The sequence below is a fragment of the Cygnus olor genome, chromosome 16 (assembly GCF_009769625.2).
Source record: "Cygnus olor isolate bCygOlo1 chromosome 16, bCygOlo1.pri.v2, whole genome shotgun sequence".
NCBI lineage: Eukaryota > Metazoa > Chordata > Aves > Anseriformes > Anatidae > Cygnus > Cygnus olor.
This window is the reverse complement of record NC_049184.1, coordinates 5,014,689-5,040,717: the sequence shown is the minus strand read 5'-3', so window position 1 is coordinate 5,040,717 and position 26,029 is coordinate 5,014,689. Positions and strand designations below refer to the sequence as shown.

The window sequence follows — 26,029 nt, the reverse complement described above, 5'->3', positions numbered from 1 at the left end:
GTCACCGCGCGGTGACGTCATGGGGGCGTTGCCATGGCAGCGGCGGCCTGAGGCAGGGCCTGGCCCGGGGAGCTCCCACAGCGGGGTGGGGTTTTGTTAATATCTATCGGTGTGCGTCGGTACTGGTGGTACCGGTGTGCGTCGGTACTGGTGGTACCGGTGTGCGTCGGTACTGGTGGTACCGGTGTGCGTCGGTACTGGTGGTATCGGTGTGTGTAGGTACTGGTGGTACCGGTGTGCGTCGGTACTGGTGGTACCGGTGTGTGTCGGTACTGGTGGTACCGGTGTGTGTAGGTACTGGTGGTACCGGTGTGCGTCGGTACTGGTGGTACCAGCATATGTCGGTACTGGTGGTATCGGTGTGCGTCGGTACTGGTGGTACCGGTGTGCGTCGGTACTGGTGGTACCGGCATATGTCGGTACTGGTAGTACCAGTGTGTGTCGGTACTGGTGGTATTGGTATATGTCGGTACTGGTGGTACCGGTGTGCGTTGGTACTGGTGGTACCGGTGTGTGTAGGTACTGGTGGTACCGGTGTGCGTCGGTACTGGTGGTACCGGTATCTGTCGGTACTGGTGGTATCAGTGTGTATCAGTACTGGTGGTATCAGTGTGCGTCGGTACTGGTGGTATCAGTGTGCGTCGGTACTGGTAGTACCAGTGTGTGTCGGTACTGGTGGTATTGGTATATGTCGGTACTGGTGGTATTGGTATATGTCGGTACTGGTGGTACCGGTATCTGTTGGTACTGGTGGTACCTGTGTGCGTCGGTACTGGTGGTACCGGTGTGCGTCGGTACTGGTGGTACCGGTATATGTCGGTACTGGTGGTACCGGTATCTGTCAGTACTGGTGGTACCGGTGTGTATCGGTACTGGTGGTATCGGTGTGTATCGGTACTGGTGGTACCGGTATCTGTCGGTACTGGTGGTATCGGTGTGTATCGGTACTGGTGGTACCGGTATCTGTCGGTACTGGTGGTATCGGTGTGTGTCGGTACTGGTGGTATCGGTGTGTGTCGGTACTGGTGGTATCGGTATACGTCAGTACTGGTGGTATCGGTGTGTATCGGTACTGGTGGTACCGGTATCTGTCGGTACTGGTGGTACCGGTATCTGTCGGTACTGGTGGTACTGGTCGTGGGGCGTCACTTCAGCAAACGCCAAGGGAGCCCCGTGCGCAAGCAGGTGCTGTGGTGAGCTCCACGCAGGAGCAGCCCCGTGAGGCACGGCAGCCGGCAGGAGCTCACCCGCGAGGGTTTCCAACAGCCCTGCCGCATCCCGGCTCGTTAAGTTTGTAACGGCAGGCACAGAGCAAAGACACGCACGCACAAATAAATACACAAGGAAAATCCACTGGGGCTTAGAGAAAAAGTGCGCAGGGTAGCTGGAAACTTCAGGAGCTAGAACACAGCGTTCTGCCTGCCCCTTTGTGACTCTCACAGCCCGCTGTCAGAAGCAGACGCTGAGCTCCCCGTACGTGTGTTCTGATCCAGCACCAGCTCCAGACCTTCCAGGGGACACACCAAGCCCAGGGAACCCCCACAAAACGCCAGGAGGCTTCTGGCAGCAGATCTGTAGAGACCAATATCGTGCCTGGGTGTGCGGCCAGGAGCGCTGTGTGCACGCGGAGCCCCAGCCCCGTCCCGGCCGCTCTGACCTGCCCCAGCCCGGCAGTGGCCAGGCACCCGCCACAGGAACGCGGCTCCTGGGAGAGTTCTCCCCGTTTGGCCCACGGGAAACAGAACAATTTGGGCACATCTTAATTGACCCTGGGTTTCATTGGAGGTTATACAGCTGGGCTAAACAGCACGGAATGGGATTTCAGAGCTCCTGGCTTGCTGCGACGAGCCCCCTTCCCCACACAGAACAGCACTGAGCACTGCTCACAGCGTCTCAGTGACGACGTCTTCTTTTTCGTAATTAAATTATCTTTCCCACAAGGTTTTCCATCACGTCAAAATTTAATCTGCAGAAGAGAGGGTGTTGTTCTTCTTTTAAATGACTGCATTTTGTTCCTTTTCAAACAAAGGCACGAAGGCTCCAGGACCACCTACCTGGGACCTGGGGCAGCTGCAGAGCCGCCAGCCCCGCTGGGAAGCACGGGGACAGCAGCTGCCAGGCTCGCGGGCATCACCCAGCCCTTCCTCTGCAAATCCCCCCGGGGCGGGAGCATTCATCAGACAGGCACAAGGCTTCCAGGCACAGAGCTGCACAGCCACCCGGCCCAGCCTCTCTTCTGCTCAGGGCCCCCTGTTGTTACCTCACACTGATCACTCGGAGGTTTACTCTAAGAGGACGATCATTACGGCCAAGATAAAACTGCGCTGAGTTAGCAGTGCCCGTGAGCGCAGCCCCACCACGCACGCACGCAGGTATCGAGCATCAGTGCAGCGTCTTTCGGCCCCAGCGTCCCGCGGCCACACGCGAAGCTGTTTTACAGCTCTGCTCCCAACCCTTGAATTCCATTCAGTGCAGCCAGCGGACACCAGATTGCAGCACCCTGTTTCAACTGGCTGACCTGTGAGCAGAGCTGGGGGGAAGCAGGGGCCCGAAAGGAAGGGCCATGCCTCCAGCCCCCGCCTGTGAGCTGAAGGAGAGCCGTGCCCACGCGCTGTCGGCTCAAAACAGACCCGGCTGCAGCGAGCACCCGAAGCCACATAATGACACTGTGCAGTGTGGGTAGAGAGGGGAGGAAAACAGTTTGCTAAATATACTCTTCCTAGTTCCTTCTACTGTTCCCCTCCCGTGAGAACTGCTTTTAAAAGTTATTGTGGGCAAATAAACTCTGCCCTTCACAGCAGACAAGAAGGTTCCCAGAAGCACAGAAACATTTCCTCCAAGCATGTTTCCTCAGAGCAGGATGCTCGGGGTACCGCTGAGTTTTGAGTACGACCAGGTACCGCGACCTCCCGGCCCCTCCACAACCTCGTCACAGTGCCTGACATGTTCTTGACCAACACTTCTTTCCACTGAGTCAGAATTTGCCATGTTCTGGCACATCCTTGTTGCCTCCCATCCTGTTCCTCTGCACCTCTGAAGAGTCCAGCCCCATCTTCTCTCCTCTGCGCCCTCCTGCAAACTCCTGGTTTCGGAATCGAGCAAAATACACCGCAAGGACACAAGAGGAGTACCTGGAGGTCCAGCCACAGGTTGGAGCTCTGGCAGGCACCAGGGTCAGACCAGTGGGAGCAGTAATGCTGGGCTGACTGCGCCAGCAGCCAGAAACAGCCACAGGTTGCCACGTGTGGCAGCAGCAGGTGAGGCAGGGCACCCCACAGCCAGGCGTTCGGTACCCAGAGCTGACTGACCCAGTGCTCTGCCCTGCACCACCCCCAGGCTGAAACGGCAGCATCTTCGCACCTACAGCTGATCAGCTCTTCACCCAAAATTCACCAACTGCTCTGCTGACCTGTACAAGAAATAAGAAAAACGCAGTGGGGAGCAGAGCATGGGGACAGCACGTCCCAGGTGGACCCCGAGGCAGCAGGGGTGTTTCTCCAGGTCTGGGTCAAGTTCCCTTTTCCAACAGGCAGGACCACCTCATGGCAGCACCGAACTAAGGCTGAGTGTGGCATGGGAAGGAAGAGGGAGCCTAGCAGGCAAAACCACGCTCGACTGCTCTCCTGCCTACTTTGGGCTCCACGCCTGCCCACGCAGCTCCTTTCCCAACGTTACACAATTTTCAGTTCCCTCCCATTAGGTGCCCTGGGCTTGGTGTTCCCGCCTTGCTTTTGGGACTCCTACTTCGGCAATCAGATCGGAGACGCCGTGTAGACAACAAGAGTTGTTCCAGTCACACAGGACTTCCTTGCTCCCTGACCACTGACACCCCGCTGACAGCGACCCACTGAAATTATTAACCAGCCCATAAAACTGAGCTAAGGGAACGTAGGGCTGGGAATCAGCTAATGGAGGAGTACAGCAGTACCCTGCAGCACTCAGTCTGGAGCAGATGCTACAAATCTGGCTCGTGGGCACATCACAGGTTTCCTGTGTGACCCTGGACAGGTCGCCTCGCCCAGGCCTTAGTTTCTCCCACTGTACAGAAGTGTCAAGAAGGGAGGTGTCACATTCAACTGTTACAAGGATGGGCTCGCTGATATCTAAGGCACTTGGAGATCCTTGGATATGGAGAAAACCGTAAGACCACCGCTGTGGAAGCAACACCAAGCAGATGTGTGCCCGGACCCAGCACCACAGAGCTGCTCCCACCCATCGACTCCACACGGCGTGCCAGCTCCATGGTGTTTATAACACGTAGTACAGACACGGTGATCTTTCTGCTGATAAGAGACAGAGAAAAGAAAGATACCAGACAAGTCTGTCAGGGTGTTTCTGAACAGTGTTCCCGAAGGATCTCAGGATGAACTTGCTTCCACTAGGAAGGATCATTTGTTTGCTCTTGGAAAGGCCACCCAAATACTGGGCAATATAGCTTTCAGGCCAGAAAAACCACAGATGGGACAGGCTGTGATTTGCAAAGCCACCTGATTTCAGCAGCTCTGTTTGTTGCAAGTTTGTTTGCTCCTTCTTCTCACCCTGATTCAGGGATCTTAGTCTTTCTTGCCCTAGGCTGACCAGTGATGCAGAGGGACAAGAAAAAACAGAGCCATTCCCTTCAGTGCCTCGTAGCCATCAGTGGCTTCCAAGCAGTCCTTTGCCCAAGGATGGGAAGAACAAGTGGAGATGAAAGCCTTTCTCTCCCATATCCATCTACCTCCCCACAAGAGCTTTGGTCTTTTTCACTGAGCCAAATTTCAGCACCACATCTGACAACCCCAGCAGCAGCCCTGAGCCACACAGTGGCTCTCTACACAGTCACTCAGTCGTTTGGATGTACACAGGGACAGCCAGCATGGTGCAGGGGCCGTCCGAGGCAGCCTGCAGCTCTGCCAAGGACAAATTGGACGTGATGCTGCTGGGCTGCCCGGGAACGACAAGGTCTGAGTCAGCAGCTCCTGATCCACCCACCACAATGGACAGGACTGCGTCCGACTCCTGAAACGGTTCTTTGTTCGGGCTGTCGTCCTGGGGGCTTTCCCCAGCGGCACCGTCTTTCAGCTCTGCCAGAGCCAGCTGGTTGGGGATGGACAGGCCCACCTTGCGCCCCCGTGCCACCCGTTTCTTCTGGGGCTTCCTGAGCTGCAGGTCCTTGTCCTTGGGTGAGCCCAGACGGCACTTGTGGTCCTTCATGTACTTGTGGCGCGTGAAGCCTTTGCTGCAGGTGGGGCAGCGGTATTTGTAGTTGCCGGTGTGTGAGCGCTGATGCTCTATCATGTGGGCTCGTCGGCTGAAGGACTTGTTACAGTACTGGCACTTGTGGATCTTCATCCCTGCACACAGCGTGGGAGGAGAGAGAGCTCAGTTAGAGACCCTGCTTCACAGCACAGACCTTCAGGAAAACCTGCACCCAGAGGGAGTGCACGACAGCTTCACCTCCTCTTCCAAGCAGAAGCTCCCTGATAAAAGCTCAATACAGCCACCTCCTCACTCAAGAAGCCCCATTCTTTTCAGTTTGCTAACTAAAACAAACAAAAACCCCGGAGTTTAAGGAGATGTTGTGTCAGGCAAATATGCAACCAGTAAAGGATGCGCCGCTACACCTCGAATGTCAGTGGTTACAAACAGCTACAACATTCATTCTTGCCTCAAAGAAGAGGTTTAAAATATCACTAAAGAAAAAAAAAAAACAGCCAGGTGATTGTGATGAAAATGCAGAAATGTATTTGGTGAGGAAAAAAAAAAAAACAAACACTTTTTTTTCCCTCCCAAAGGTAGTCTGAAACACATCATCCACTGCACTGCCAGCACAGTCCCGTCTGATCACAGCTGGCAGGGCTTTGGATGTGACAGGCACAAGAAAAGAAATTCAGTTTTACTCTAACAGACAAAAATCAAAAAGTTCCCTAGGGCACAGGAACGATTTGTCTTTACTAGAAGTGGGAGCACCTTTTTTGGACCACAGAAAGAAGGGAGTCAAATCCCAAGACATCTCATTTTGAATGTGAGATATTATCAGTGAGGAGTGGACAGGGCACTCTGGATATTCGATAGCAAACACACTGAGTAATCCAGCTCTGCTGCGAAGTCTCCCCAGCAGGCCCTGCTTACAGACTTGTATTGCTTTAGGAAACAGCCTAAAGCTTAGACACAGTTGTAAAATGCAAGCTCATTTAAACAGGCCTGCAGCAACAGAGATAAAAAAAAAATCTAAAGCTGATAAATTATTTTAAGAAGTTAGGTTCATATCTGGGAAACACTAACATATGCAGGGGAAAATTCTGCCATACAAAACTGCACAGTAACTGTGTTAGCCAAGTGAAGGGACACTGCAGGGAAAGCACCCATCGGGAACATCTGGCACTTCTGGGGATATAAAGCTGAAGCACTTGCACAATTTTCCTTCTCTTGTTTCTCTGGTTTGCTCCCGTAACACACTCCCACACAGCCCAGGGAATCGCAGCCGCTTCATTCCCAACCACCAGCAGCACAGGCAGGGGCCAGCTGCACTTACCTGAATGGGACAGTATGTGAGCCTTCAGCTTGTCTGGCCTGTTGAACTCTTTATTGCAGCCTGTGTGGCTTCTGTAAGAACAAAAAATGCTGGTCAGCAGCATGAATCAGCTGAGGATTGATACATAAACAGATCCTGGACCAGAGAGAGATCCACAACCCTTCTCTATAGCAGAACCCAGATGGGTCCCTGCGTGTGGTCACAGTCAGAGCCCCAGTGTTTCAGCCCTTCTGGAGGGGAACGAGAAATAATCAGGCTGCTACAGAGACACGTGGCTTCTGCTAGGCTGCACATCGCCTTTGCCTCGCCACAAATTCTTCTAAAAGCAGCAGGTTCAGGGTCCCAGTTGGAGTCAGAAAAATGTTGGAAGGAGCTACACGGTGGTTGGAAGCAGGGAGAAGTCAGTCTTGGCTACCTCAGAAGGCCCATGAATGTGCCACAGATATGGGGATGGACCTTCTAAACCTAGATTTCTTTGGCTTGTACATTAGCTCCTCTGCTTCTAAGTGCAGCTGGGGAGACCCTGTCAGGCCAGCAATCCTGTGCTTGGTACTCAAATAATACTCTCTCCTCCCCAGAGCTCTGCAGGTGCAATCCCCCAAGCATCCCGCGCATGTAGGCATTATTTTACAGGTCTTGATGAATTGAGATGAAGTGATGTGGTCCCACAGAAAGTCAAAGACAACTGAGGCTTCTGGGTTCCCAGCGCAACAGCAAGCAGCATTCCTGCCTCCCCAAGAAGCAGAGGATGGGAAGATGCTACATGTACCCTAGGATACCTACAAGGGACATTTTTTCCTTTCCAAACCCCACAACGAGCCATTAAGACATGCTGCCATGCTGGAGACACTACGTACGAGAAGGGACATTTATATTTCTTGAAAGGCTCGTGGATCAGCATATGCCTCTTGAGTTTGTCTTTCCGATTGAAAGCTGCATCACACACTGAGCACTTAAAAGGCTTTTCACCTGAATTTAAAAAGAGAGAGAGAGAGAGAGAGATGAGTCGGGGAAGGTGCAGTCGCACAGGGCTCTTCTAGTCACGTGCGGGATTCACTCTGGCAGCAGTGCCACTATGCTTCTCTAGAAGCTGTCCCAAGTTTCCCTACCCCGCCTTATGGGTAAATAGATGGATACCGCCCCACTGTGTGCCGCTCTTGTTCTCCGGGGCAGCTTCCCTAGCTTTTGCAACCCTGGACAGCGGGGAAGCCAGTTCTGTGTCCTGCTTCTAGCTGGTCCAGTGCTGGGTACAAGACTGAATCAAAGCCGTACACCTCCTAAAAGCCACATTACTAGAGACGACTCATACAGTCAGCTCCGTTACTCTGGTTATCAGGACAATAGCCAGAGCACCAGAGCTCAGCAAGGACCACGACACGGAGACACTGAGCACTGCAGCACCGGCGGAGCCCGTACCCGAGTGGATGTGGGCGTGCAGCTTGAGGTAGTGCTCGCGGCGAAAGAACTTCTTGCAGATCTGGCACTTGAACTTGCTGCCCGCACCGTGCGTGGGGATGTGGCGGCGCAGGTACCTCTCGCAGGGAAACACCTGTCAGCACACAGAAACAAGGCTAAGAGCCAGTAGCACAGAAGGGACATCACTGAGTTGAACGGGCAGAAGAGTTTTAGCCTGTACAAAAAGCACAAGCAGCTCACAGCAACGGCTTTTCTGGAAAGGAAGCACTGAGGAAACCTTTAGCTTTGTATAAGGAAAATATAGACAGAGCTTTACAACAAACAACAAAACCATTTATCCTTAAGAAACACGTGAGCTGAAACATTGCTACTAAATTTTCTAACACCACAGTGCTGAGGACCAGCACCCCAGATGGATGCTAAGGCTCCTGCCAGAGCCAGCAGGGACCAGTTGCGCACGGACCCCCAGCAGTTCCTACCCCCACAGTGATGATTTCAGTTTGTGCTTCCCGGTTTCTATTACCAAAAGCTCCCACTCATGGTCTTTATAAAATCAGTATGAATGGTTCCTTCGGCTGACAGGGATACTGGAAATACCCAAGCTAAGTGAATTCCTGATGAGGATGCTGCAAGCACATGTCTACGGGGAGCACAGAAGACCCTGAATTTCTGACGCCCAGGACTGTGTTCTTTCATCTCCAGAAAAGAGCAGTATTATTAAGAATACAAACAGAAGTGAAAAATACTGCTGCAGACAGTGGGCTTTCAAACCCCCGTGCTGCATGCTGAAAGCCCCATCCTGGTGCAGAAGGGTCTCTCTCTCCTGGTGGAGGGAAGTGGAGAGATGACAGGTAAAGACGGGTTACTAACCATGGCAGGAGCGTGTTTCTCCTTCCTTAGCTACCTCAGTACAGAGTGGACAACCCTTTGAGACTGTTCCTGCCCCTATCACAGGGTTTTCATTTCCTTTGCTAAGAGCAGAGGAGCAAGGGTCCAAGTTTTAGTCCGGATTTCAAAAAGGAATTTATTAGAATTCAAACCCCACAAAATTCTGTCCCTCAAACCCGTTTCAAGGCAATGCTGAAGAGAGTATTTCCAGCCCAAACCCATCCATGCATTGCTCCAGTCCCAGTCACGTCACTCAAAAAGGTTTCCCTTTGCCAAGGATACAGAACATTCATCCAAAAGATAGGAACAAGGGGAAACCCAGAGAATTCTGTTGCAACAGGAGATGGGGACAGCAACAGAGGTGTCCAAGCTGCCCCAGAACCTAGGGATTTCTGTTCACAACCCTTCCAGACACAGGTAGCCAGCCATGGTGGGTCAAAGGCAGTGCCACCAGTCTAAGACTTCCCAAAACCAGCCTCACCACTGCTGCACCCGCCTTTAAGAAATAAGGACAGCAGCCTAGAGAGCGCAGTTCTGTGCTGTCATGGGAATAAGGAAGCTCTCCTTACAAATTCTGTTTATTTGGTCAGCAAATTGGACCTGGGAGAAAAGCCAGCACTACAAGGATGAATGTATTCTGCGTGAGGCCAGGGACCAGGACCAGAGGTGCAGTCACCTCTGCCTCTCTGAAAAGCACCTCACGAGCCTGCCAGGCCATAGCGAGGTAGGAAGGGAGAGGAGAGCGAGTAGAGGGGTCTCGTGCCCCGCACAGCCCCAGCTACGTGTCCAGGACCAGCTCAGGCAGCGGTTCCTCACCCACCTTCTGGCAGTGAGGGCAGGGAAAGTTGTGCGTTGCTGTCTGCAGATGATGCTCCAGGGCTTCTGGGGTGGAGTACTTATTTACACACTTCACGCATCTGAATGTGGAGAGAAAGGACAGAGCCTGTGAACAAGGCTACCGACAGCAAACCCCACACGGCAGGCAGACCCCCCGCAGGGCAGCGCAGCGCATTCACCAACCGCCTTCCAGGCTGACTGCTGGCAGGGTCAGCTTGGTACAGATGATACCACCACCACCCACGTGCTCTGACACCTCAGCAACCCGCGTGGCCAGATCACACACACACTTAGCATCCTTCACCGGGGGAGAAACTGGAAAACTGGGCGGACAAGCCTTTAAATTACCAGTGCTCATCCACACAAACTCCCGTGGGAGCACCCACAAAGGAACATACACGTTCCATGGGGACAGCTTCCACGGCCTCTTCATGGAGACAGCTCAGATCTCGCTCTGCCTAAAACACTTCCTCCCATCTTCAGTGCATGAAGACAGCAGCTCCCAGCGAAGGAGCTGAGCGTGGGCTCGCAGCACAGCAGCGTTACCCATGGCTGGGGCAGCCGCAAGGCTCCAGTGTGGGGTCCCCCGTGTCTAACAAAGCTTCAGCTCACATTGCTGCCGCTCCTGGGACCTCTCCACCTGTTTTCACAAACCCTGGTGGTATTTCTGAGATCTCTGCCAGACCTGGCTGGTAATGGGCAATGTGTACGTGCATCGTTGACCAGGAACACGCACACAGGCACTCTTCTCCCCGTGTATCTGCAGTGAAGCTTCTTTTGCTCAGAGCAGACTAAAACCTCCTCAAACAGAAGGAAGGCTCTAACCCCAAAGATCCCTGATAGCAAGCTGTAGGATGAAGCTCCACAGCACAAGGATGACTAGAAGTTATGGTCTAAGAAGTAGCAGGCATTTATTTACTAGGCTCCGAGGTGACTTTCAGTATCCTCTGGGCTTCCTTCACTTCCTGATGTCCCTACAGGCATTTCAACAGCTCCAGAGAGCCGTTCACAGAACTCCCTTGCCCCTTCCCCCTACACGAGTAGAAGGGCTTTTTTCCAGGTAAGGTAGAGCCCTTCACAGCATAAGAACAGGACAAGTAACTCATCTTACCTGGCCACAGCTTCTACAGCCCACGCTCCCTTTGCTGCAGGCAGTTTAGAGAATCAGCCTGGGCAGGGGCTTCCCAGGGTCACTGTCCCAGGGTGGGGCAGACTCAGCTGTGCTCACCTCACTCCTGACTGGGGGATAAGAGCTCTTGCAGTGGTGGACTCTTCCCATACAACCGAACCCAGCCCTTCACTGTCTTTCTGAAAGGCCCTTTGCATTCAAAACACTTGGCTCTAGCAGCCCAGTGGAACCCCATCTACCACCTGCGTGCCCGACAGAACCGTGGCTGCTGAGCAGGCAGCCCCCTCGTCCCCCTGACGTCCCCACCGCTCTCAGCCAAACACGCTCTGCACACACTCACTCCTACAAGCCTTGTGAGCACCGATTGCTACTGTACTTGTACACGGCCACGTCCTTCTTGGGGCTGTGCTGGGGCAGCAGGCTGTGGGAGTACTGGTGGATGCCCAGCTCATACAGAGAGGGGAAGTCCTTGCTGCAGAGGTGGCAGCGATAACTCAGCTCCTCCTGGTGACTCTTGATGTGGTCGAGGAAAGACTCCAGCTTCTGGAAGGTCTGAGCGCAGCTCTTCACCACACACTTGTACACCTGGGTGAAGAAGGGAGAGCAACGGGAGGGGCACACCACGGGGACAAACAGGGCAAATCCTCCGCCAACAGACAGAGCAGCCTTCCTTGCTCGGAAATCATTGCAACTGGGCACTTTACAGAACGCAACTGCTGCCCCTCAGTTCCCTGCACTGGGGAGTAGTTGACCTGATGTTATGAACAAAACAGCACCAAGGCTCCCAGAGCACCCCACCACGCTCACACATTGGCTACGGGGCTCAGTCAGGGCAGAGCGACGAAACCCAGCTCTCGACTGCAGCAGGAGCACAACATGACAGTAAAAAACAAAACAAACAAACAAAAAAAAAAACATCCTCTTCCCATGGGGAAGAACAGTGCAGAAGAGCTCAGCACCAAAATACGGTTGACAGCTTTAGGTGAAGGCAGCAGCAGAAACTGCTGGGAGCTGAACAGAAACCAGAACTGCACTCCTGCAGCACAGCACCCATCGGGCTGACACACAAGGACCTGGCAAGTTCATGGCAAGATCTTGGAAAAGATCCTCCTGGGAGCAACGTCGAGGCACATGCAAGACAAGGAGGTGATCTGAGACAGCCAGCACGGCTTCATCAAGGGCAAATCGTGCCTGACCAATTGGTGGCTTTCTACGATGGAGTGACCGCATCAGTTGACAAAGAAAGACCAACCAATGTCATCTACCTGGCCTGAGCACAGAGTGGGAGAAGAACTCACTGAGAGCAGCCCTGCAGAGAAGGACTTGGGGGTTCTGGTGGATGAAAAGCTCAACAAGAGCCAGCAGTGTGCGCCTGCAGCCCAGAAGGGCAACTGCGTCCTGGGCTGCATCAGCAGAGGAGTGGGCAGCAGGGGAGGGAGGGGATCGTGCCCCTCTGCTCTGTCCTTCTGAGGCCCCACCTGGAGCCCTGCGTCCAGCTCTGGGCCCCCAGCACCAGGAGGCTGTGGGGCTGTTGGAGCAGGTGCAGAGGAGGCCACGAAGATGTCCACAGGGCTGGAGCACCTCTCCTGTGAAGAAAGGCTCAGAGAGCTGGGGCTGTTCAGCCTGGAGAGGAGAAGGCTCTGGGGGGACCTCATTGCAGCTTGTCAGTACTTAAAGGGGGCTTATAAAAAAGATGGGGAGCAACTCTGCTCAATCAGATATTGACAGGAGGAGGGGGAATAGTTTTAAACTAAAAGAGGGGAGATTTAGATCAGAGGTTAGTAGGAAATTCTTCACTCAGAGGGCGGTGAGGCCCTGGCACAGGTTGCCCAGGGAAGCTGTGGGTGCCCCATCCCTGGGGGTGTTCCAGGCCAGGTTGGACGAGGCCCTGGCCAACCTGATGCAGTGGGTGGTGTCCCTGCCTATGGCAGGGGGTTAGAATTAGGGGATCTTTAAGGTCCCTTCCAACCCAAACCATTCTCTGATTCACCTGGCTCAGGGAAGGACCCCACCAGGCACAGCTAGCCCCATACAACCAGCCTCCTTCCCTGACACTCCCAGCCACTTCAGCTGCTGGCCAGCAGCTGCAGAGGACACACAAGTTTCACACAGCCCAAAGCACGGCTCGCTCCCTTCCCATTTCTACCTCTGGGGTGAGACCAGGCCCAGGAGCAGATGTAGCTCCAGGAAGTGAACCCCTGTAGCCCTTGCCTCTTGCACATCTTGAGAGCTGGGCCAAACCTACTCAACTTCCACACGATACTTGTTCTGCCAACACAGACTGCCTGGGCACTCCCCTGAGAAAACAAGCAAGAAAGCAAGGTAGGAGAAAGGGGTGTCGGCGTGAGCTCCTGAAAACACCGGAATGGGTGAGACCACAACGCTCCAGCAGTGACCAGCCTACAGCCTGAGAGCTGCTACCTACGCTGAAAACTTTGGACTCTGCCTCTTTTCTTTTTCCTCTAGCCACCCAAACCTGCTTGACCAATTTTTCACCAGTGGCTCAACGGGGCGGGGGAGCTTTTCAAAGCCACCCAGAGCACACAGCTGCAACCCAGCCGTGCAGGGAGCTGAGCTGCACCGCAAGCATTTACTGAGCAAGCAGCACGCTCAGGACAGACCCTGCGATCCTGCCTTAATCTCACCACCACCACAAGATACTCTTGGTTCCTACCTGCTCGTTCTTGTGTTGTGTCATGTGTGATTTGAGCTGGAAATAGGTGTTGAATTTGCTGGGGCAGAACTGGCACTGGTAAGAGCTGTCGATCAAGACAACCTGCTTGGCTTCCAGTTTGCCTGCCTCACTCTCCTCCATGGGGCTCATGTCTTGGGGCGGTTGTGCGGGGTTCCTCGAGGGCTGAGTCAAACCTGGAGAAAAGGGAGAGAGAAAGTCACAAGCTGCCACAAGACAGCGCTGAAAGCTGTTCTGCAAGCTCTGTGCTGCTGAGAGACACCCAGGCCTGGCTCTGGATCCAGGCTCTTTCTTCCTTTCAAAGGCAGATCTTTAGATCAGAATCTCTCTCTAACGGCCTAGTTCTAAGTTTGCCTACAGATGACCAAGGGCTCTGACTACTCCATCTTCTTCTCCTTGACCAACTCTCTTTACCAGTGCTTCCAGGGACGTAATTGTTGTGCCCTGTCAGCGTGACAGGCCCCATCCAGGGAACCAGTGACAGATTCTCTCCCACCTCCAGCAGGGGACAGGTGGTCACATCCAGCCAGCAGCAGCCCTGCTGTCTGCAGAGAGCAGCTCCCAGGGACCTTACCCTAGGTATGACATTGCCACAGTGCTGTTCCCTCCCCTCCTGCCTAGGACTGGGGCTACCAGCAGAAAGGACATGCGGACACCATCAAGAAGCTTTTCTCTGCTTCAAGTATGTTCGGTTGGCTGTTGGGGCCGGACCCAGCCCAGGCATGACTTGCACATCGCCAACAGGCCGGAGCACCAGGTGTGCTAAATTCACTGGCCTGCCCAGCCACTAGACCAGAGCAGCCAAGGGTGGCTCATGCACTACCAGTGCTGCACCTGCCAGGGAGTGAAAAGGGGAAAAAAGGTTCTCCCTGCTCCTGTGCATGTCCTGGCACACAGTCTGGAGCCCCTGTCTTCACCAGCAACTGAACTGGCAGAGGCTGGGGGCACCCAAGGACGCAGCTGCCAGCTAGAGTTGAGCAAATGTGACCCGGGCATCTGGTGCATTTCCCTGGTGTGTGCTGTTAAACCCCACAGCAGGACTACAAACAGTGCACACAGCTCCTTCCCTGTACGGGACCAAGAGACATAGGGATGTGTGGAGGCCTCACATCACTGCTCTGCCCCTAGCTCACGTTCCCAGGCAGCAAACCTGTGTTCTCCTCATCCTCCGTCTGGTTGGGGTTCAAGGCCATGACCTGCACTGTGATGGAGTTGCGGGAGATGGTGCAGCCCAGCCCCGGAGGCCAGACTTTATGGGTTTGCATGTGTTTCTTCACATTGGACTTCTGGGCAAAGGCTCGGCCACACACGATGCACTGGAAGGGCTTCTCGCCTGTGTGACTGAAGGCAGAAGGCACCGTATCAGCAGCCAGCAGAGAGAGGAGGCAGTCCCCGGGCAGGGACCGTGGTGGGGTGGCTGCTGCAGGACTGCACTAGGAACTCTCTGCTTAGCAGATCAGCACCTGGACCAGACAAACAAGGGCTTTCAGACCCAATCAACCAGGGTAAGAGGACGGTCAGAGGCCTGGGGGAAACAAGCCTGGCACACATATGCAACACGCACAGTCTGGGGATAACAAGGGACCAAAGGAAGAAGTGGGAGAGGAAAATAGCTCTGCAGCAACATCAGGGCATTCAGTTTGGGATTTCTGCATGGACCCCTGGGGCCCCATCATTCTTTTCAAGGGTACAAGCCTCTTCTTCCCTGTTACCCCTCCCTCCCCTGCACACGTGGCTTCTAACTTGGAGTCCCCCAGTCTCTCTGAATTTGCTCCCTGCTGTGCACAGCAGAAACATCCTTCTGCCCTCCTCCTCTGCTGCAGGAGAAAAAGCTGGCTCTGACACGTGGAGTGTGTCACCTGAGGAGTCCAGGATGGGAAGGGGAGCAAAATCACCACTTGTTCCTTCTCATCTGTCCTGAGCTCAGCAGTCTCCACTGGAGAAAATGCTGAAGATTTCAACTGCCTCCTGCCAGAGTTCTGGCTCTTGTAAGAGCTCCCCGTGTAGACACTGAGCTTGGCTTATGGTTTGCTAATACCAGCCCTCCTGCAAGCAGGAAGGCTGCAGCTTGCGATGGAGGAAGAAAGGGCAGAGGGAAGCAGTGGAGATGACACCGCTCCACCAATCAGCTAACAACAGCTGTGGCTTTCAAGGTCTCATCAGTGGGGAAAGCAGGCTCTGGTCTCAGCCCATAATCAGCAAGAAAATTATGTCTGCAATGCAGCCTTCACCCCAGCTACTGAACTACTGTGGGGGAGAGCAGTCCTGGAGGCAGGGGGATGAAGGATGACCTCCCAGTGCAGCACGGATTCTGGGAGACACGACAAATGCAAGGTCTACTGGGCTGCGCAGACTCCCTCAGGGATCCACCCCAGGGACTCTGCTGTGCCCGGACTAACGTCACCCTTACCTTCTGATGTGCTGCTGCAGGTCAAAGTTTTTGGTAAAGGCCTTGTCGCAGTAAGTGCATTTCAGCTTGGGGGACTTTGGTTTCCCTGAAAGAGCAAGAGTGTGCACAGGAATGAGATGATGTGGCATAACCTTGCCTCCCCCTGCACTGCAGGGCCCTCACCCCAAGACATGACTATTCAGGACCAATAATAAAGGGCTCATGGAAGGATAAGGTCTGCCTGGCCAGATCAAGGAGAGGCTACGGGACAAGCATGTATTTAATGTAGCCTGAGCTAACTCTATAAGCACTGAGGAGAACAGAAGTGGGGGACAGGGAATCCTTTTTGGGCGTTAACCACTCCAGGGACCCTTCCAGCTACGCTACAGAGTACCTACAGTAAAGGCTTGTTGGGTGTTAGGAAAAGACACAAGATTAGTGAGAGGAAGGGCCCCAATTCTGTCTCTCCTATGAACTCACCAAGGTCAGCCATCAGCCAGAGCACATGCATATTTCTCCCATCCAGAAGATCAGTCAGCCACATCTTCTGTCTACTACGATGGGGTATAAATCAATGGAAAACAGCAGAGCCATGGGCTGCTCTAGGAAACTCTGGACTGAGAGCTGCAGCCTGCACGATCGTTCACACCTCTGCAAACAACGTTAAAGCCTGGTATTGTTGTAACTCTATGGGCCCAACCTTCCTGGAGGGAGGCCACGCAGCCTTCCTCCACCTCCTGCTTGGGACCTCCCTCGTCACTTGGCTAGACACGTGTCCACCGCACCAGTAAAGGGCAGGCTCTGACCAGTAACGGGCAGCGGAGGATCTGTGGCTCCTCTGTCCTGGCACTGGGCACGCCCTTGTCCTTCCTCACCCGGGAGCGTGTTTTGTTCACAGACAGCGAAACACCCAAAGGGAGGGGATCTGCTGAGCTCTTTGTAAGATGCCCTGCGGGATCGGGTCTCATCGAGCCCACACACCTTGTGGCTGGGCATTATTGCTTTGGAGAACAAGGACCAAGCTTTAACACCCTATTTCGCAGAATCTCCCCGTTTTCAAGCGTGATCCAATCAGTGTGGAGCTGCACAGGTTTAGCACAAGTTCGCCCATGCAGCAGCACAGTGACAGTCCTTTCACGTGCACTCAGAGGTGATGAAGAAGCACATCCACATTTTCACCTGCTCTTGATAGCCTCGGGCAGGGCACGGTGTCCTCCCTGGGAGCTGCAGGCACAGCCAGTGCCACCCCACTGCACCTGGAGAGCCTGTGGCACAGGATAAGCGCGGCGGCCTGCAGACTAGCGCAGGGCACCTGCCATAAGGACACTTACCTTCCTGCAGCCCACTCTCATTTTTGGAACGCCTACTTTTGACAGCGGAGGTGGAATCAAAACCAACCACATTGCCTCCTCCTGAGCTGGTCAAAGGTGTGGGAGCACTGGTGCTCTTGGACTTGAAGCCCTGCTTCCCAGGACTGTACACAGGGGGAGAGGGGTACACAGGGCTTTCCACACACTGGCTTGGTACCTGCAAGAGTCCAGTTATCAGAGAAAAGAGGCTTGCTACACAGCGTGACACTGTGACTAGCACAGCTCCTACCACCTGCCAACTCCAGCAACAGTTGCCCCACCAAGCTGTGAGTCTGGCTGAGTTTTCTCCCTCCTGCCAAACAACCAAATTTGTGGTTCACCAATCCAACGGTGTCTCTCTAACAATGCGCACAGTGCAAAACTCTTGCTGAACATCACGAAGTACCCGGGAGTGACTACAGCAAGAACAGAACAGCAAAGAAACACTGAAGGAGACCTCTAGTACCCAGCTATGTCTAGTGCCTGCAAGAGTTTCTCGTCCCTTCAGAGCAGGTGACCAGGACCATCACCGCTGAGCCCGTGGGCTCACACCACCCTGAAGGTGCCTGCCTTGGCAGGACTGCGGAGGGGAAGGAGGAGCACAAGAAAACGCCAGGTGGCAAAGCAGAGCTGCTTGCATCAGTGCTGCTACCAGAAATGGATGTTTAGAGTAAAAGAGTCCACGGTGATATGGGTTCAGGGCGTTTCTGTTTCCCACCCTGATAAATGAAGATGGAGTGCCAGGTATCCAACACCCCCACCCAGTTCTGAACGCTCGCACTGCCAGGTCAGACGCCAGCTACAAAGGGCAGGCTGGCAAAGCTCTCTCACGCCCAACATTTCCATCGAGGATGGCGACGCTAGCACGGAGGCTGTGCACAGCTGACCCCCAGGTAAATCCATTCCTGCCTGTGCCTCTCTTGAGAAGCTGCCTTTGTCAAGCTCACTGATATTCAGATTGAATATTTCTCTCCACTGAAGCCCGCAATGTGCAGCGTAGTACTCTGCGCCCCTCTGGGACAGTTGCCTCCCCTCAGCTCTTGCTTGCAACACCTTCAGGAAGCCCGCATCAGCCAAGGCCTCCAGCCCTCTCTATTGCTCTTCGTGTTCTCAGAACCCCCTTCACCTTGCTGACACCTTTCTGACCAGCACCTCTTCCCAGAGGAAATAATCACTGTCAAGTAACCTAACATATCCTCCCAGTCTCTAACTCAGCGTTTCGAGCCCAGGTGACCCCCGAGCAGCGCTGCTGCCTGACTCGCCCCGAGAGGCCCAGGGGGACGGAGCCCCCGGGGTCAGCCTTACCTCCATGGGCGGGTAGGGCTGCATGCCCAGCGCCTGGATCTCCACCGAGCTGCTTGCTGCCAGAGGAGCAGGAGCACTGTACACTTCGACCACGCCGCCCCCGCCCGCGCTGGGCTGTCCCGGAGCCCCCAGGCTTGGCGGGGGAGGCGGCGGGGGCTGAGGAGGAGGCGGCGGCGGGGGAGGCGGCGGCGGGGGGGGCTGCGAGAGGTAACCAGCCCCAGCGTGCATATTCAGGCTGCTCTAAAACCAGAACAGGGAAAGACAGAGAGACGAGACGTTGAAAACACAGCCCTACTGTAGCAGCAGGAAGCTGGAGGGGCTGTTCCCTCACACACAGTCCCAGCCCTGACACAAAAGGGCACCTGCAAGAACAGCGGGGGTGTCTTGACACAACACAGCACCGTGCAACCATCAGGTTGGATCAGACCACGCTGGTTTGGCCTGTCAGTAGGCACTGTCTCCTCCAGAACACAAGCATCCAAGCCCCACTGCTTTTTTTGCTTCGTTTCTAAAGCTTTTAACCCTTATGGTTAGAAAAGGCATTTTCAGAGCAAGGGGAGTGTGCCCAGCCTGGCCAGCCCTGTGGAGAGCCCAGAACAACCATCCCAGGAGGGAGACACATGAGGCAAACTGACAAGGACTCTGAAAGCCAACAACTACACGTCAGTGCAACAGAAAGCCAGGGATACCACAGGACAAACATTTGGGCATCCAGTAACAAGGACACCAGCAGAGAGCAGGCCCTGGAGTTACCCTGTCACGTATCCAGTGCTCCCACCCAAGGCTGGCTGTCCCACTGCGGGAAGGTGCCCAGGACCCCACATGGAAGCAGATCACTAGACTCTGATCAGCCAGCTGGGTTTTCCTGCTGCCCAACCACAGCCCCAAGCCGTGAGCGCTCCCAGGCCCACGCGTGCCCCTTACCTGCACCGGGGGCTGCACCGCGGGCATGGGCTGGTCCAAGGATGTAAACGCAGACATGGCCGACATCAGCACCTCATCGCTAACCAGGATGTTCCCCTGCACCAGGGTCTGAATCAAAGGTGATGGGGGAACGGTGATGTATGTAGAAATTTGCTGAAAGAAAAAGAAATAAAATGACGCATTGCTGACCAGCAACGGGACAGAATAATAAACTCAGAAAAATTACGGCACTACTTTCTGCTGAGCCTCTGAGTCTCTGCTATCTGCTGGCCAGAGGCTGTGAAAAGCCACAGTAATTATCTAAGAGTCCCTAGTAGTTCCTAGCTGTAACAATAAGGCAGCTCCAGAAATGTTCTTCATTCAGAAAAGGAGGTAAAAAAGATGACAGTGCCTTGAGAAGGTGGACACTGGCTACAGCTAAAATCTGTGGTTATTAAAGAAGATCTGCGGGACAAACTGGTCACAGACAAGCTCAGGCTTTTACTGGACACTTCGCCCCAGCTAGGAAAGGTGGAGAACGGAGGGAGGCTGCTCCAGGTCCAGATGGCGAAGTTGTTTGCAGGAGAATGAGAAAGAAATGCAGGGAGGAGGCTGCCACAGACACTGCCCTCCTCTTCTGCCCATGAGCCAGTGAGACCTTCTCCCCACTGAGCACTGCGCAGCGAGCACCCAAGCACGCCGCAGACCTGCCAGGTGGTGACGCTGGGGCTCCTGAGCAGAACCAAAGCCTGGCTGTAACACAGAAACGCTGGGAAACCCCTCCCAGCCAGAAAAAGGGCTATCAGACGCTCGGTGCTGAAGGACACCTCACTGCAGAGGACCAGACAGATTTAACCATGAGGTCGAAAGCCAACAGCACCGCAACTGACAGAGGTCAATCGTGAGGCGTTGTTGGACCTGAAAGCCTCACGCAGGGGTCCCCCCGCTCCCAAAATCAGGGTGGCAGAGCCTGCTGGCCCGCAGCAAGGTACCTGTCGGTTGGCGCTCGGAGCCTGCTGCACCGCTGTGATGGGGGGGCTGTACACGCTGTTGCTGGCCAGCGAGACTGTTGAGAGGGAAGGGGCGCTTCCCTGGCACTGCTCTCTCTTGTGGGTCATGAAGGCAGGCAAGGAATTGAACTGCTTCTTGCACTTCCCACACAGGAAGACGTCTTCGTCATCTGCAATTAAGAGAAACAGATCGCTGCTGCAGGCCTTCTTCAGCATTTCCCAGAGCTACACCCGACAACCACAACAAGTAAAGGCGAGGAAGCAGACACCCGCTGTGTCTTGGCACCTCACGGACATCATCGTCAGGAGAGATCAGGCGCAACTGTCCTTCTTCCCCGATGCCAAGTTCTCCCTAAAGCCAACTGATGTGGACAAGCCCGTCTTGGCTGCGCTCCCACAGACAAAACCCTGCTGTCGCCCTCTGACAAGCTGAATCCCATCACCTGTCCTCTCATCCCAAAGACACGACCAAGAAGCCTTGCTCCCCCAGCAAATTCTGCTGTTAGTTAAAGTAGCTTCTTCCAAAGCATTTGCATTAGCCTGGCTGAGGCAGATTTTATTGCTCAGGTTGCACAAAGGATGAGAAACATGCAGCAGGGCACACAGCAAAGGGCGGCTTCTGTCTGAGACCCACCCGCAACAAGACCACCGGTCTTTGGTGCCTCGACTTGGTGTTAGAGGCAGCAGACCCCAACCCAATTATCATTAGCCTAGAGGAAACTTGCAGCACGAGCAAATCACATAAGCTCACACCTTTTTTCACTTGAGCCAGTCAGACTCAAACCTCTTGAAAAAAAAATACTCCGTGGCTCACAAGCTGTACCTCCTGTCTGCTTTGGGGACATGGCCATAACTTCTCCTGGAGCACAGCTCAGACTCTGGTCACTGCAAGAGGCTTTTTCTCTCATGGGATCCCTCAGGAACTCACTGTCTAAGTTGATCCGACCAGTGGCCACACAAGGGGAAAAAGAGTGAAGAGAAAAAAAAATGCTCACAGGGAAAGGCTCAACGTATCAGTCTACCGAACTGGCTGGCGGGGCTGCTGCCAGCCAAACTGCCGGCCTGCAGCATGCGGGGAGCCCGGGGACAACGCAGTACCCCCTGTCGTAGGCGAGCACTGAGAGTTTGAGTGCACATGAGCCACCAGGTCCCATATCCAGCCACACAGATGAGACACTCAGTGACTGCACTAGGACATCCCCAGAGGACAAGGAATGGCTCGTTAAATAATAAAATATGAACACGCAGTCATGGCAGAGAGTGGCTGCTCCCTTCTTCCGTACCTTTAACGGAAACGCATAGTCCAGCCTAATGCCACGACCTGCCCAAAAGCATTTCTGCTCACCTGGGCACTTGCTCTGCCCCTTCCTCCTGCTCTGCCCGGCACCGCTGAGGGGTCACAACGCTTGCAGCAGCGCCCTGCACAAACAGGGTGCCTGGTCTGGTAGTCACAAGAGCGCGCCGTAGGAAGAGACCTGCAGCCCACCACCCCTTGCCTGTCTCTCCCCCACTTCGGGACTCACCCATGGGCTGGATGGCGGTGGAGGAGCTGACACTTTGAGCAGACGGGTCCGTTACACCTCCCTGACCATCCAGTAAGGACTGCACAGCCAGCACCGTCTGATTATCCATTCCTGGAAGGAGACAAAGCACAGGTGGTGAATGGAGGGTGGTGTGAATGCAGAGCACCTGGGGACCGGGAGCTTGCTCACGATGAGTCGCGGAGGGAAGTGTTCCCCACAGAGCCCCTCTGACCTTCTCAGCGCTCTGCTCCGCAGGCAGTAACACTAAAGCAACGCTCCCACCTGTCCCTGTACACTCCTTTGGTACAAGGAGAAGGAAGGGAAGAAGGGCAAGAAAGCTGAGAGAGGGCTTCATTTCAGGCACTTGTTGCAGTGAGGAAGGATGCTTGCAAACAGCGGGTATGAAAAGAGCTCAGAGGCTGATATTTGGGATGTCAGGGGCCATGCAGCCCATGTAGGGGCTCTCTCTGGGGACACCGTGGGATACAGCACAAGCAAGCCACCAAGCTCGCTGAAGACGAAATGCCTGGGGTGCAGCAACCTGGATTCAGCCCGCACCTGAGCTCCTGTACGGTGCAGGAGAAACACCTCCCTCTTTTCAAGGTTAGCATTCCTGGATCTGATCAGACACAGGGCTATGAACTACAGGAGGATTCAGATACAGCCTTAAAAAGAACAGATTAAGCACAGGCTCCTCGGAGAGATGCTTTGGGGCGGACCTGGCTCAGCCACCGGCTGCCGCCCTGGTGCTGCGACGCGGGCGGGCAGGACCACAGCTCCCTCAGCCCCCAGCGCTGAGAGCCTCTGCAGGTGCCTCTCCCTCACAGCTGCCGGTGACTCTCTGTCATTTCCATCTCCCCCGGGACTCCGTGAGCGCATGCACACCCAGACAGATTTGTTGTCAGAACGAGCTCGCTTGCTTTGGCACAAATATTTTGCACCACAGCTAAAATGTTCTAAAACGTTCTAGGTAAATACAGGAGCTGGGGATTGCTCGCCTGGGGACACAGCCTGGCCAGCAGCACGTGGCCGATGCATCACACCCCGTACACTCCTTTTCTTTTTAGAAATCATAGGTAAAGAATCAGAGAACAACCTGATCATGAAAAAAATAGCTAAAAGGGGTGATTTTTTAATGCACCACTCCTCTCTACCAATTCCTTTATCACAAGAAACCCACAAACACAATAAATGGCATGCCAAGGCCATATGTGGAGATTAACGGGGAAAGGGGTAGGGGGAAGTTCATAGACTGCTTTTTACTTTTCATCAAGATCTTTGCGGATCTGGAAAAAAAAAAAAAAAGAAATCTGTAAAGCTCTGACTAACTCTGAACTCAGGATTACATGCTGCAGTGAAGAGAAAATGTGTCCCTGCACTCATTTTCAAACCGTGCAGGTGAGCACAGAACCCAACGAGAGGTCACTTGGCCAACAGCACCAGGAAGGAAAGTAAAACGGCCCAACAGAGCCCGGCATAGAGGCACAGCGCAGCAGAAGCGACAGCCTCACTTCACCATTACAAGTTCCCCTTGCAATTTTAGAATTTCTCCTGGACAGCAAGGATGTTACCTCCCCGACGGGAAGCACATGCAGAACCCGCAGCATTTTAAAGATACTCTAAAAACTCCTTTCTCCTGCACCTCAAGCACGAAGCAATGAACAGTGGCACTCCACGAATGCCTTTTCCATCCATCGTCTTTCACCAAGGAGAGGTCACAAACGCCTCCTTGGTGGGACAGCACCGTTCTGCCGCTGCCGGGGAGCAGAGGGCACGAGCAGATCACGCCGCCTTACACCCTCCGTAAAATTACCCCCGCGCCGAAGGGAGCCCTTGGACATCGATCACAGAGGCACAGCAAGGCTGCGGGGCCAGTTCTGCAGCCCTGCGCCCACACGGAGCCGGGTCCCTCCTGCAGGCCAGCTCCGCCGGCACAACGCCGCTGGATCTTCGCAGGCTGGCTTTAAAATCCACCTCCTGCTCTGCACATCATCTCCTGGGCAACTGCAAAGGCGGCACTGCAGGCTGTGCTTGGCACATCCAAACCAGAGGGAAACGGAGCCTTTCTGCGGGGGAAGCAAGCTAACAGGACACAGAATAAAACCAGGGATCAAATGCTCAGTTTCAGTATGTTATGAACATAAACAAAAAGAGTGGAAATGACGAATTACTCCCATCTCGCTTGCACCAAGACCCCCAGGCTCGCTATGCCCAGCACTTAGCGCCTGGGTTTCTTTCTAGCTCTTCAGAGCGAAAAATTCGCGTGATGGCCTCGGTCCGGCGTGCAGGAAGGGGCTTGAGGAGAAACTGAAACCTACAGACAGGCAGGGCTGTGGCAGCATCGGCATCGCATGCAGCCAGAGAACAGCAGCCTGGGACAACCAAAACAATTGCTCTTCGTCCATCTCCCTTTAGCACAGACACGCAGGGAGTCCCCCCAGTTTCTCGAGTTAAATGCACAGTGACACACGTAACACGGAGCGGAACCACTACATCCCAGGTTCAGGAGCCAACCAGGCCACGCAGGCACAGCTACTGGGTTGTACTGATGCCATCCCCAGGCTCCGTGAGACAGCTGCGGAGCAGTTCTGCACTGAGCACAGCCAGCAGCAGCCTGTAGGGTGTTCTTTGGAGCCGTGAGACCTTTAAAAAGCCACCTCTGCCTTCCCAGCAGCAGCAAGCATTCCCTAGAACCTGACCAAAACACAAGGATTTGAGGGATGCCAGGATAAAAATCCAAGGCTATTGACTTGACACGATCCAAGACTATTGACACGACTGCTTTCAGATGCCGAGTCACCACCAACTTGTAATCTAACTGACAGAACACAACAAATAGGCTCGGATACCAAGAGCTGCCAATTATTGTGGGCTTGGAAAACAAAACAAAACAAACGCTCTGCTGAGATGTTTTGCCCTCCTGAATTTGGCGATGAAACCAGCACAATGAGGAGCTGATGGTGGAGAGGGGACCGGGCACCCGACGGTACACAAAGTGCTGTCAAACGCGCCAAGTGACCTGACCCAAAGCATCGCTTCTTGCTCGTCTTCCCGCTGCTGCGATCGCAGGAGCTGCTCCTAAAGCAGAGGGCAATGGTGCCGCTGCAAGGCCTTTCAGCCAGCGGCGTCCCCTCACGTAAAGGAAAACACGTGTGATCCAATTCAGAGAATAAATGCTTTGGGAAACAGCTTTCCTCTGAGCGGGCTGACCCCGAGCACAAACCGTTCCCTGCGCAGCCAGGCGCTGGCCATGCCACAGAGCCCCACACGCCCCACAGACCCACAGAGCCATGCACAAATGCCCAGGGGGGAGAAGCAGCCCGGGGGCAGGAGGGGGGCGCAGCTCAGCAGCGGGGACAGATCCTGCAGCCTGAGCCCCGGGTTTGGGGTAAAGGGGGCACCCCGGAGCCTGGGTTGGTGGCCGTGACCGAGCGTGCTTGGCCGGGGACGGGGAGCGAGGGGTGACGGGGTGCCCTGGGGACTGGGCTGCTCCTGTCTGCTGGGAAGGGGGGTGACGGGGGTGCCCCAATGCGCGGGGGGCAGTGAGGTGATGGGGAGCCCCCACAACGCAAGGTCACGGGGATGGGAGATGTCGGGGGTGCCCCAGTGTGCAGGGACGGGGCTGACGGGGCTGACGGGTGCTCCCCGAGCCACACCGCTACCCCAGGGAGGTGCTGGGGGCACCCCAGCGTGCAGGGGGCAGCGGGGCGACGGGGACCCCACAGCACCCGAGGCAGGGCAAAGCGCGGGGAGGCTGCGGGGCGCCGGGGCCAGCGGGCGGGGGGGGGGGGGGGGGGGGACCCGGTGCAGCGGGGGGACACGGGGCCGGCAGGAGGAGGGCGGGGAGGGCAGCGGGGAGCCGGGGGGGGGATGCGGGTCTGGGGGGGGGGGGGGGGGGGGGGGGGGCAGAGCCGGGCCGGGCCTCGGCTGGGAGCGGCGGCGGGGGCGCAGCCTGGGCGCGCAGCGGGGCCGCCCGTTACCTTCCAGCGCCTCGAAGATCGCCTGCGCCATCTTGGAGCCGGGGCGGCCGCGACCCGGCGGCCGGGGCGGGCACGGAGGGAGGGGAGGGGAGGG

General features: G+C 55.0%; 1 protein-coding gene across 2 annotated transcripts; it reads right to left on the bottom strand.

The window, feature by feature from the left end:
* Positions 1 to 2,201: 2,201 nt before the first annotated feature.
* Positions 2,202 to 26,021, bottom strand: ZNF341 (zinc finger protein 341). 2 transcript variants are annotated; one of them, XM_040575843.1, is made up of 15 exons: positions 25,936 to 26,021; positions 21,956 to 22,066; positions 20,415 to 20,602; positions 19,444 to 19,596; positions 18,520 to 18,759; positions 17,197 to 17,392; positions 15,887 to 15,971; positions 14,627 to 14,817; positions 13,459 to 13,652; positions 11,161 to 11,369; positions 9,639 to 9,735; positions 7,931 to 8,063; positions 7,372 to 7,483; positions 6,515 to 6,585; positions 2,202 to 5,333 (listed from the first exon to the last, which is right to left on the bottom strand). In XM_040575843.1, the coding sequence occupies exons 1-15, from the start codon at positions 25,964 to 25,966 to the stop codon at positions 4,819 to 4,821; spliced, it is 2,526 nt and encodes an 841-aa protein (XP_040431777.1). In that variant the 5' UTR covers positions 25,967 to 26,021; the 3' UTR covers positions 2,202 to 4,818. The 2 variants fall into 2 exon arrangements, with proteins under 2 accessions (XP_040431777.1, XP_040431778.1); XM_040575844.1 differs by lacking the exon at positions 2,202 to 5,333 and having other exon boundaries at positions 7,298 to 7,483.
* Between the last annotated feature and the right edge of the window lie 8 nt (positions 26,022 to 26,029).

Bases quoted from the DNA above. Each gene is read 5' to 3' on its own strand.
- ZNF341 (XM_040575843.1), bottom strand. From the start codon at position 25,966: ATGGCGCAGGCGATCTTCGAGGCGCTGGAAG. The intron at 20,603-21,955 runs GTGAGTCCCGAA...TCTTAATTGCAG, and splicing joins CACCGCCATCCAGCCCATGG to ATGACGAAGACGTCTTCCTG. The intron at 18,760-19,443 runs GTAAGGGGCACG...TTCTGGTTTTAG, and splicing joins CGGTGCAGCCCCCGGTGCAG to AGCAGCCTGAATATGCACGC.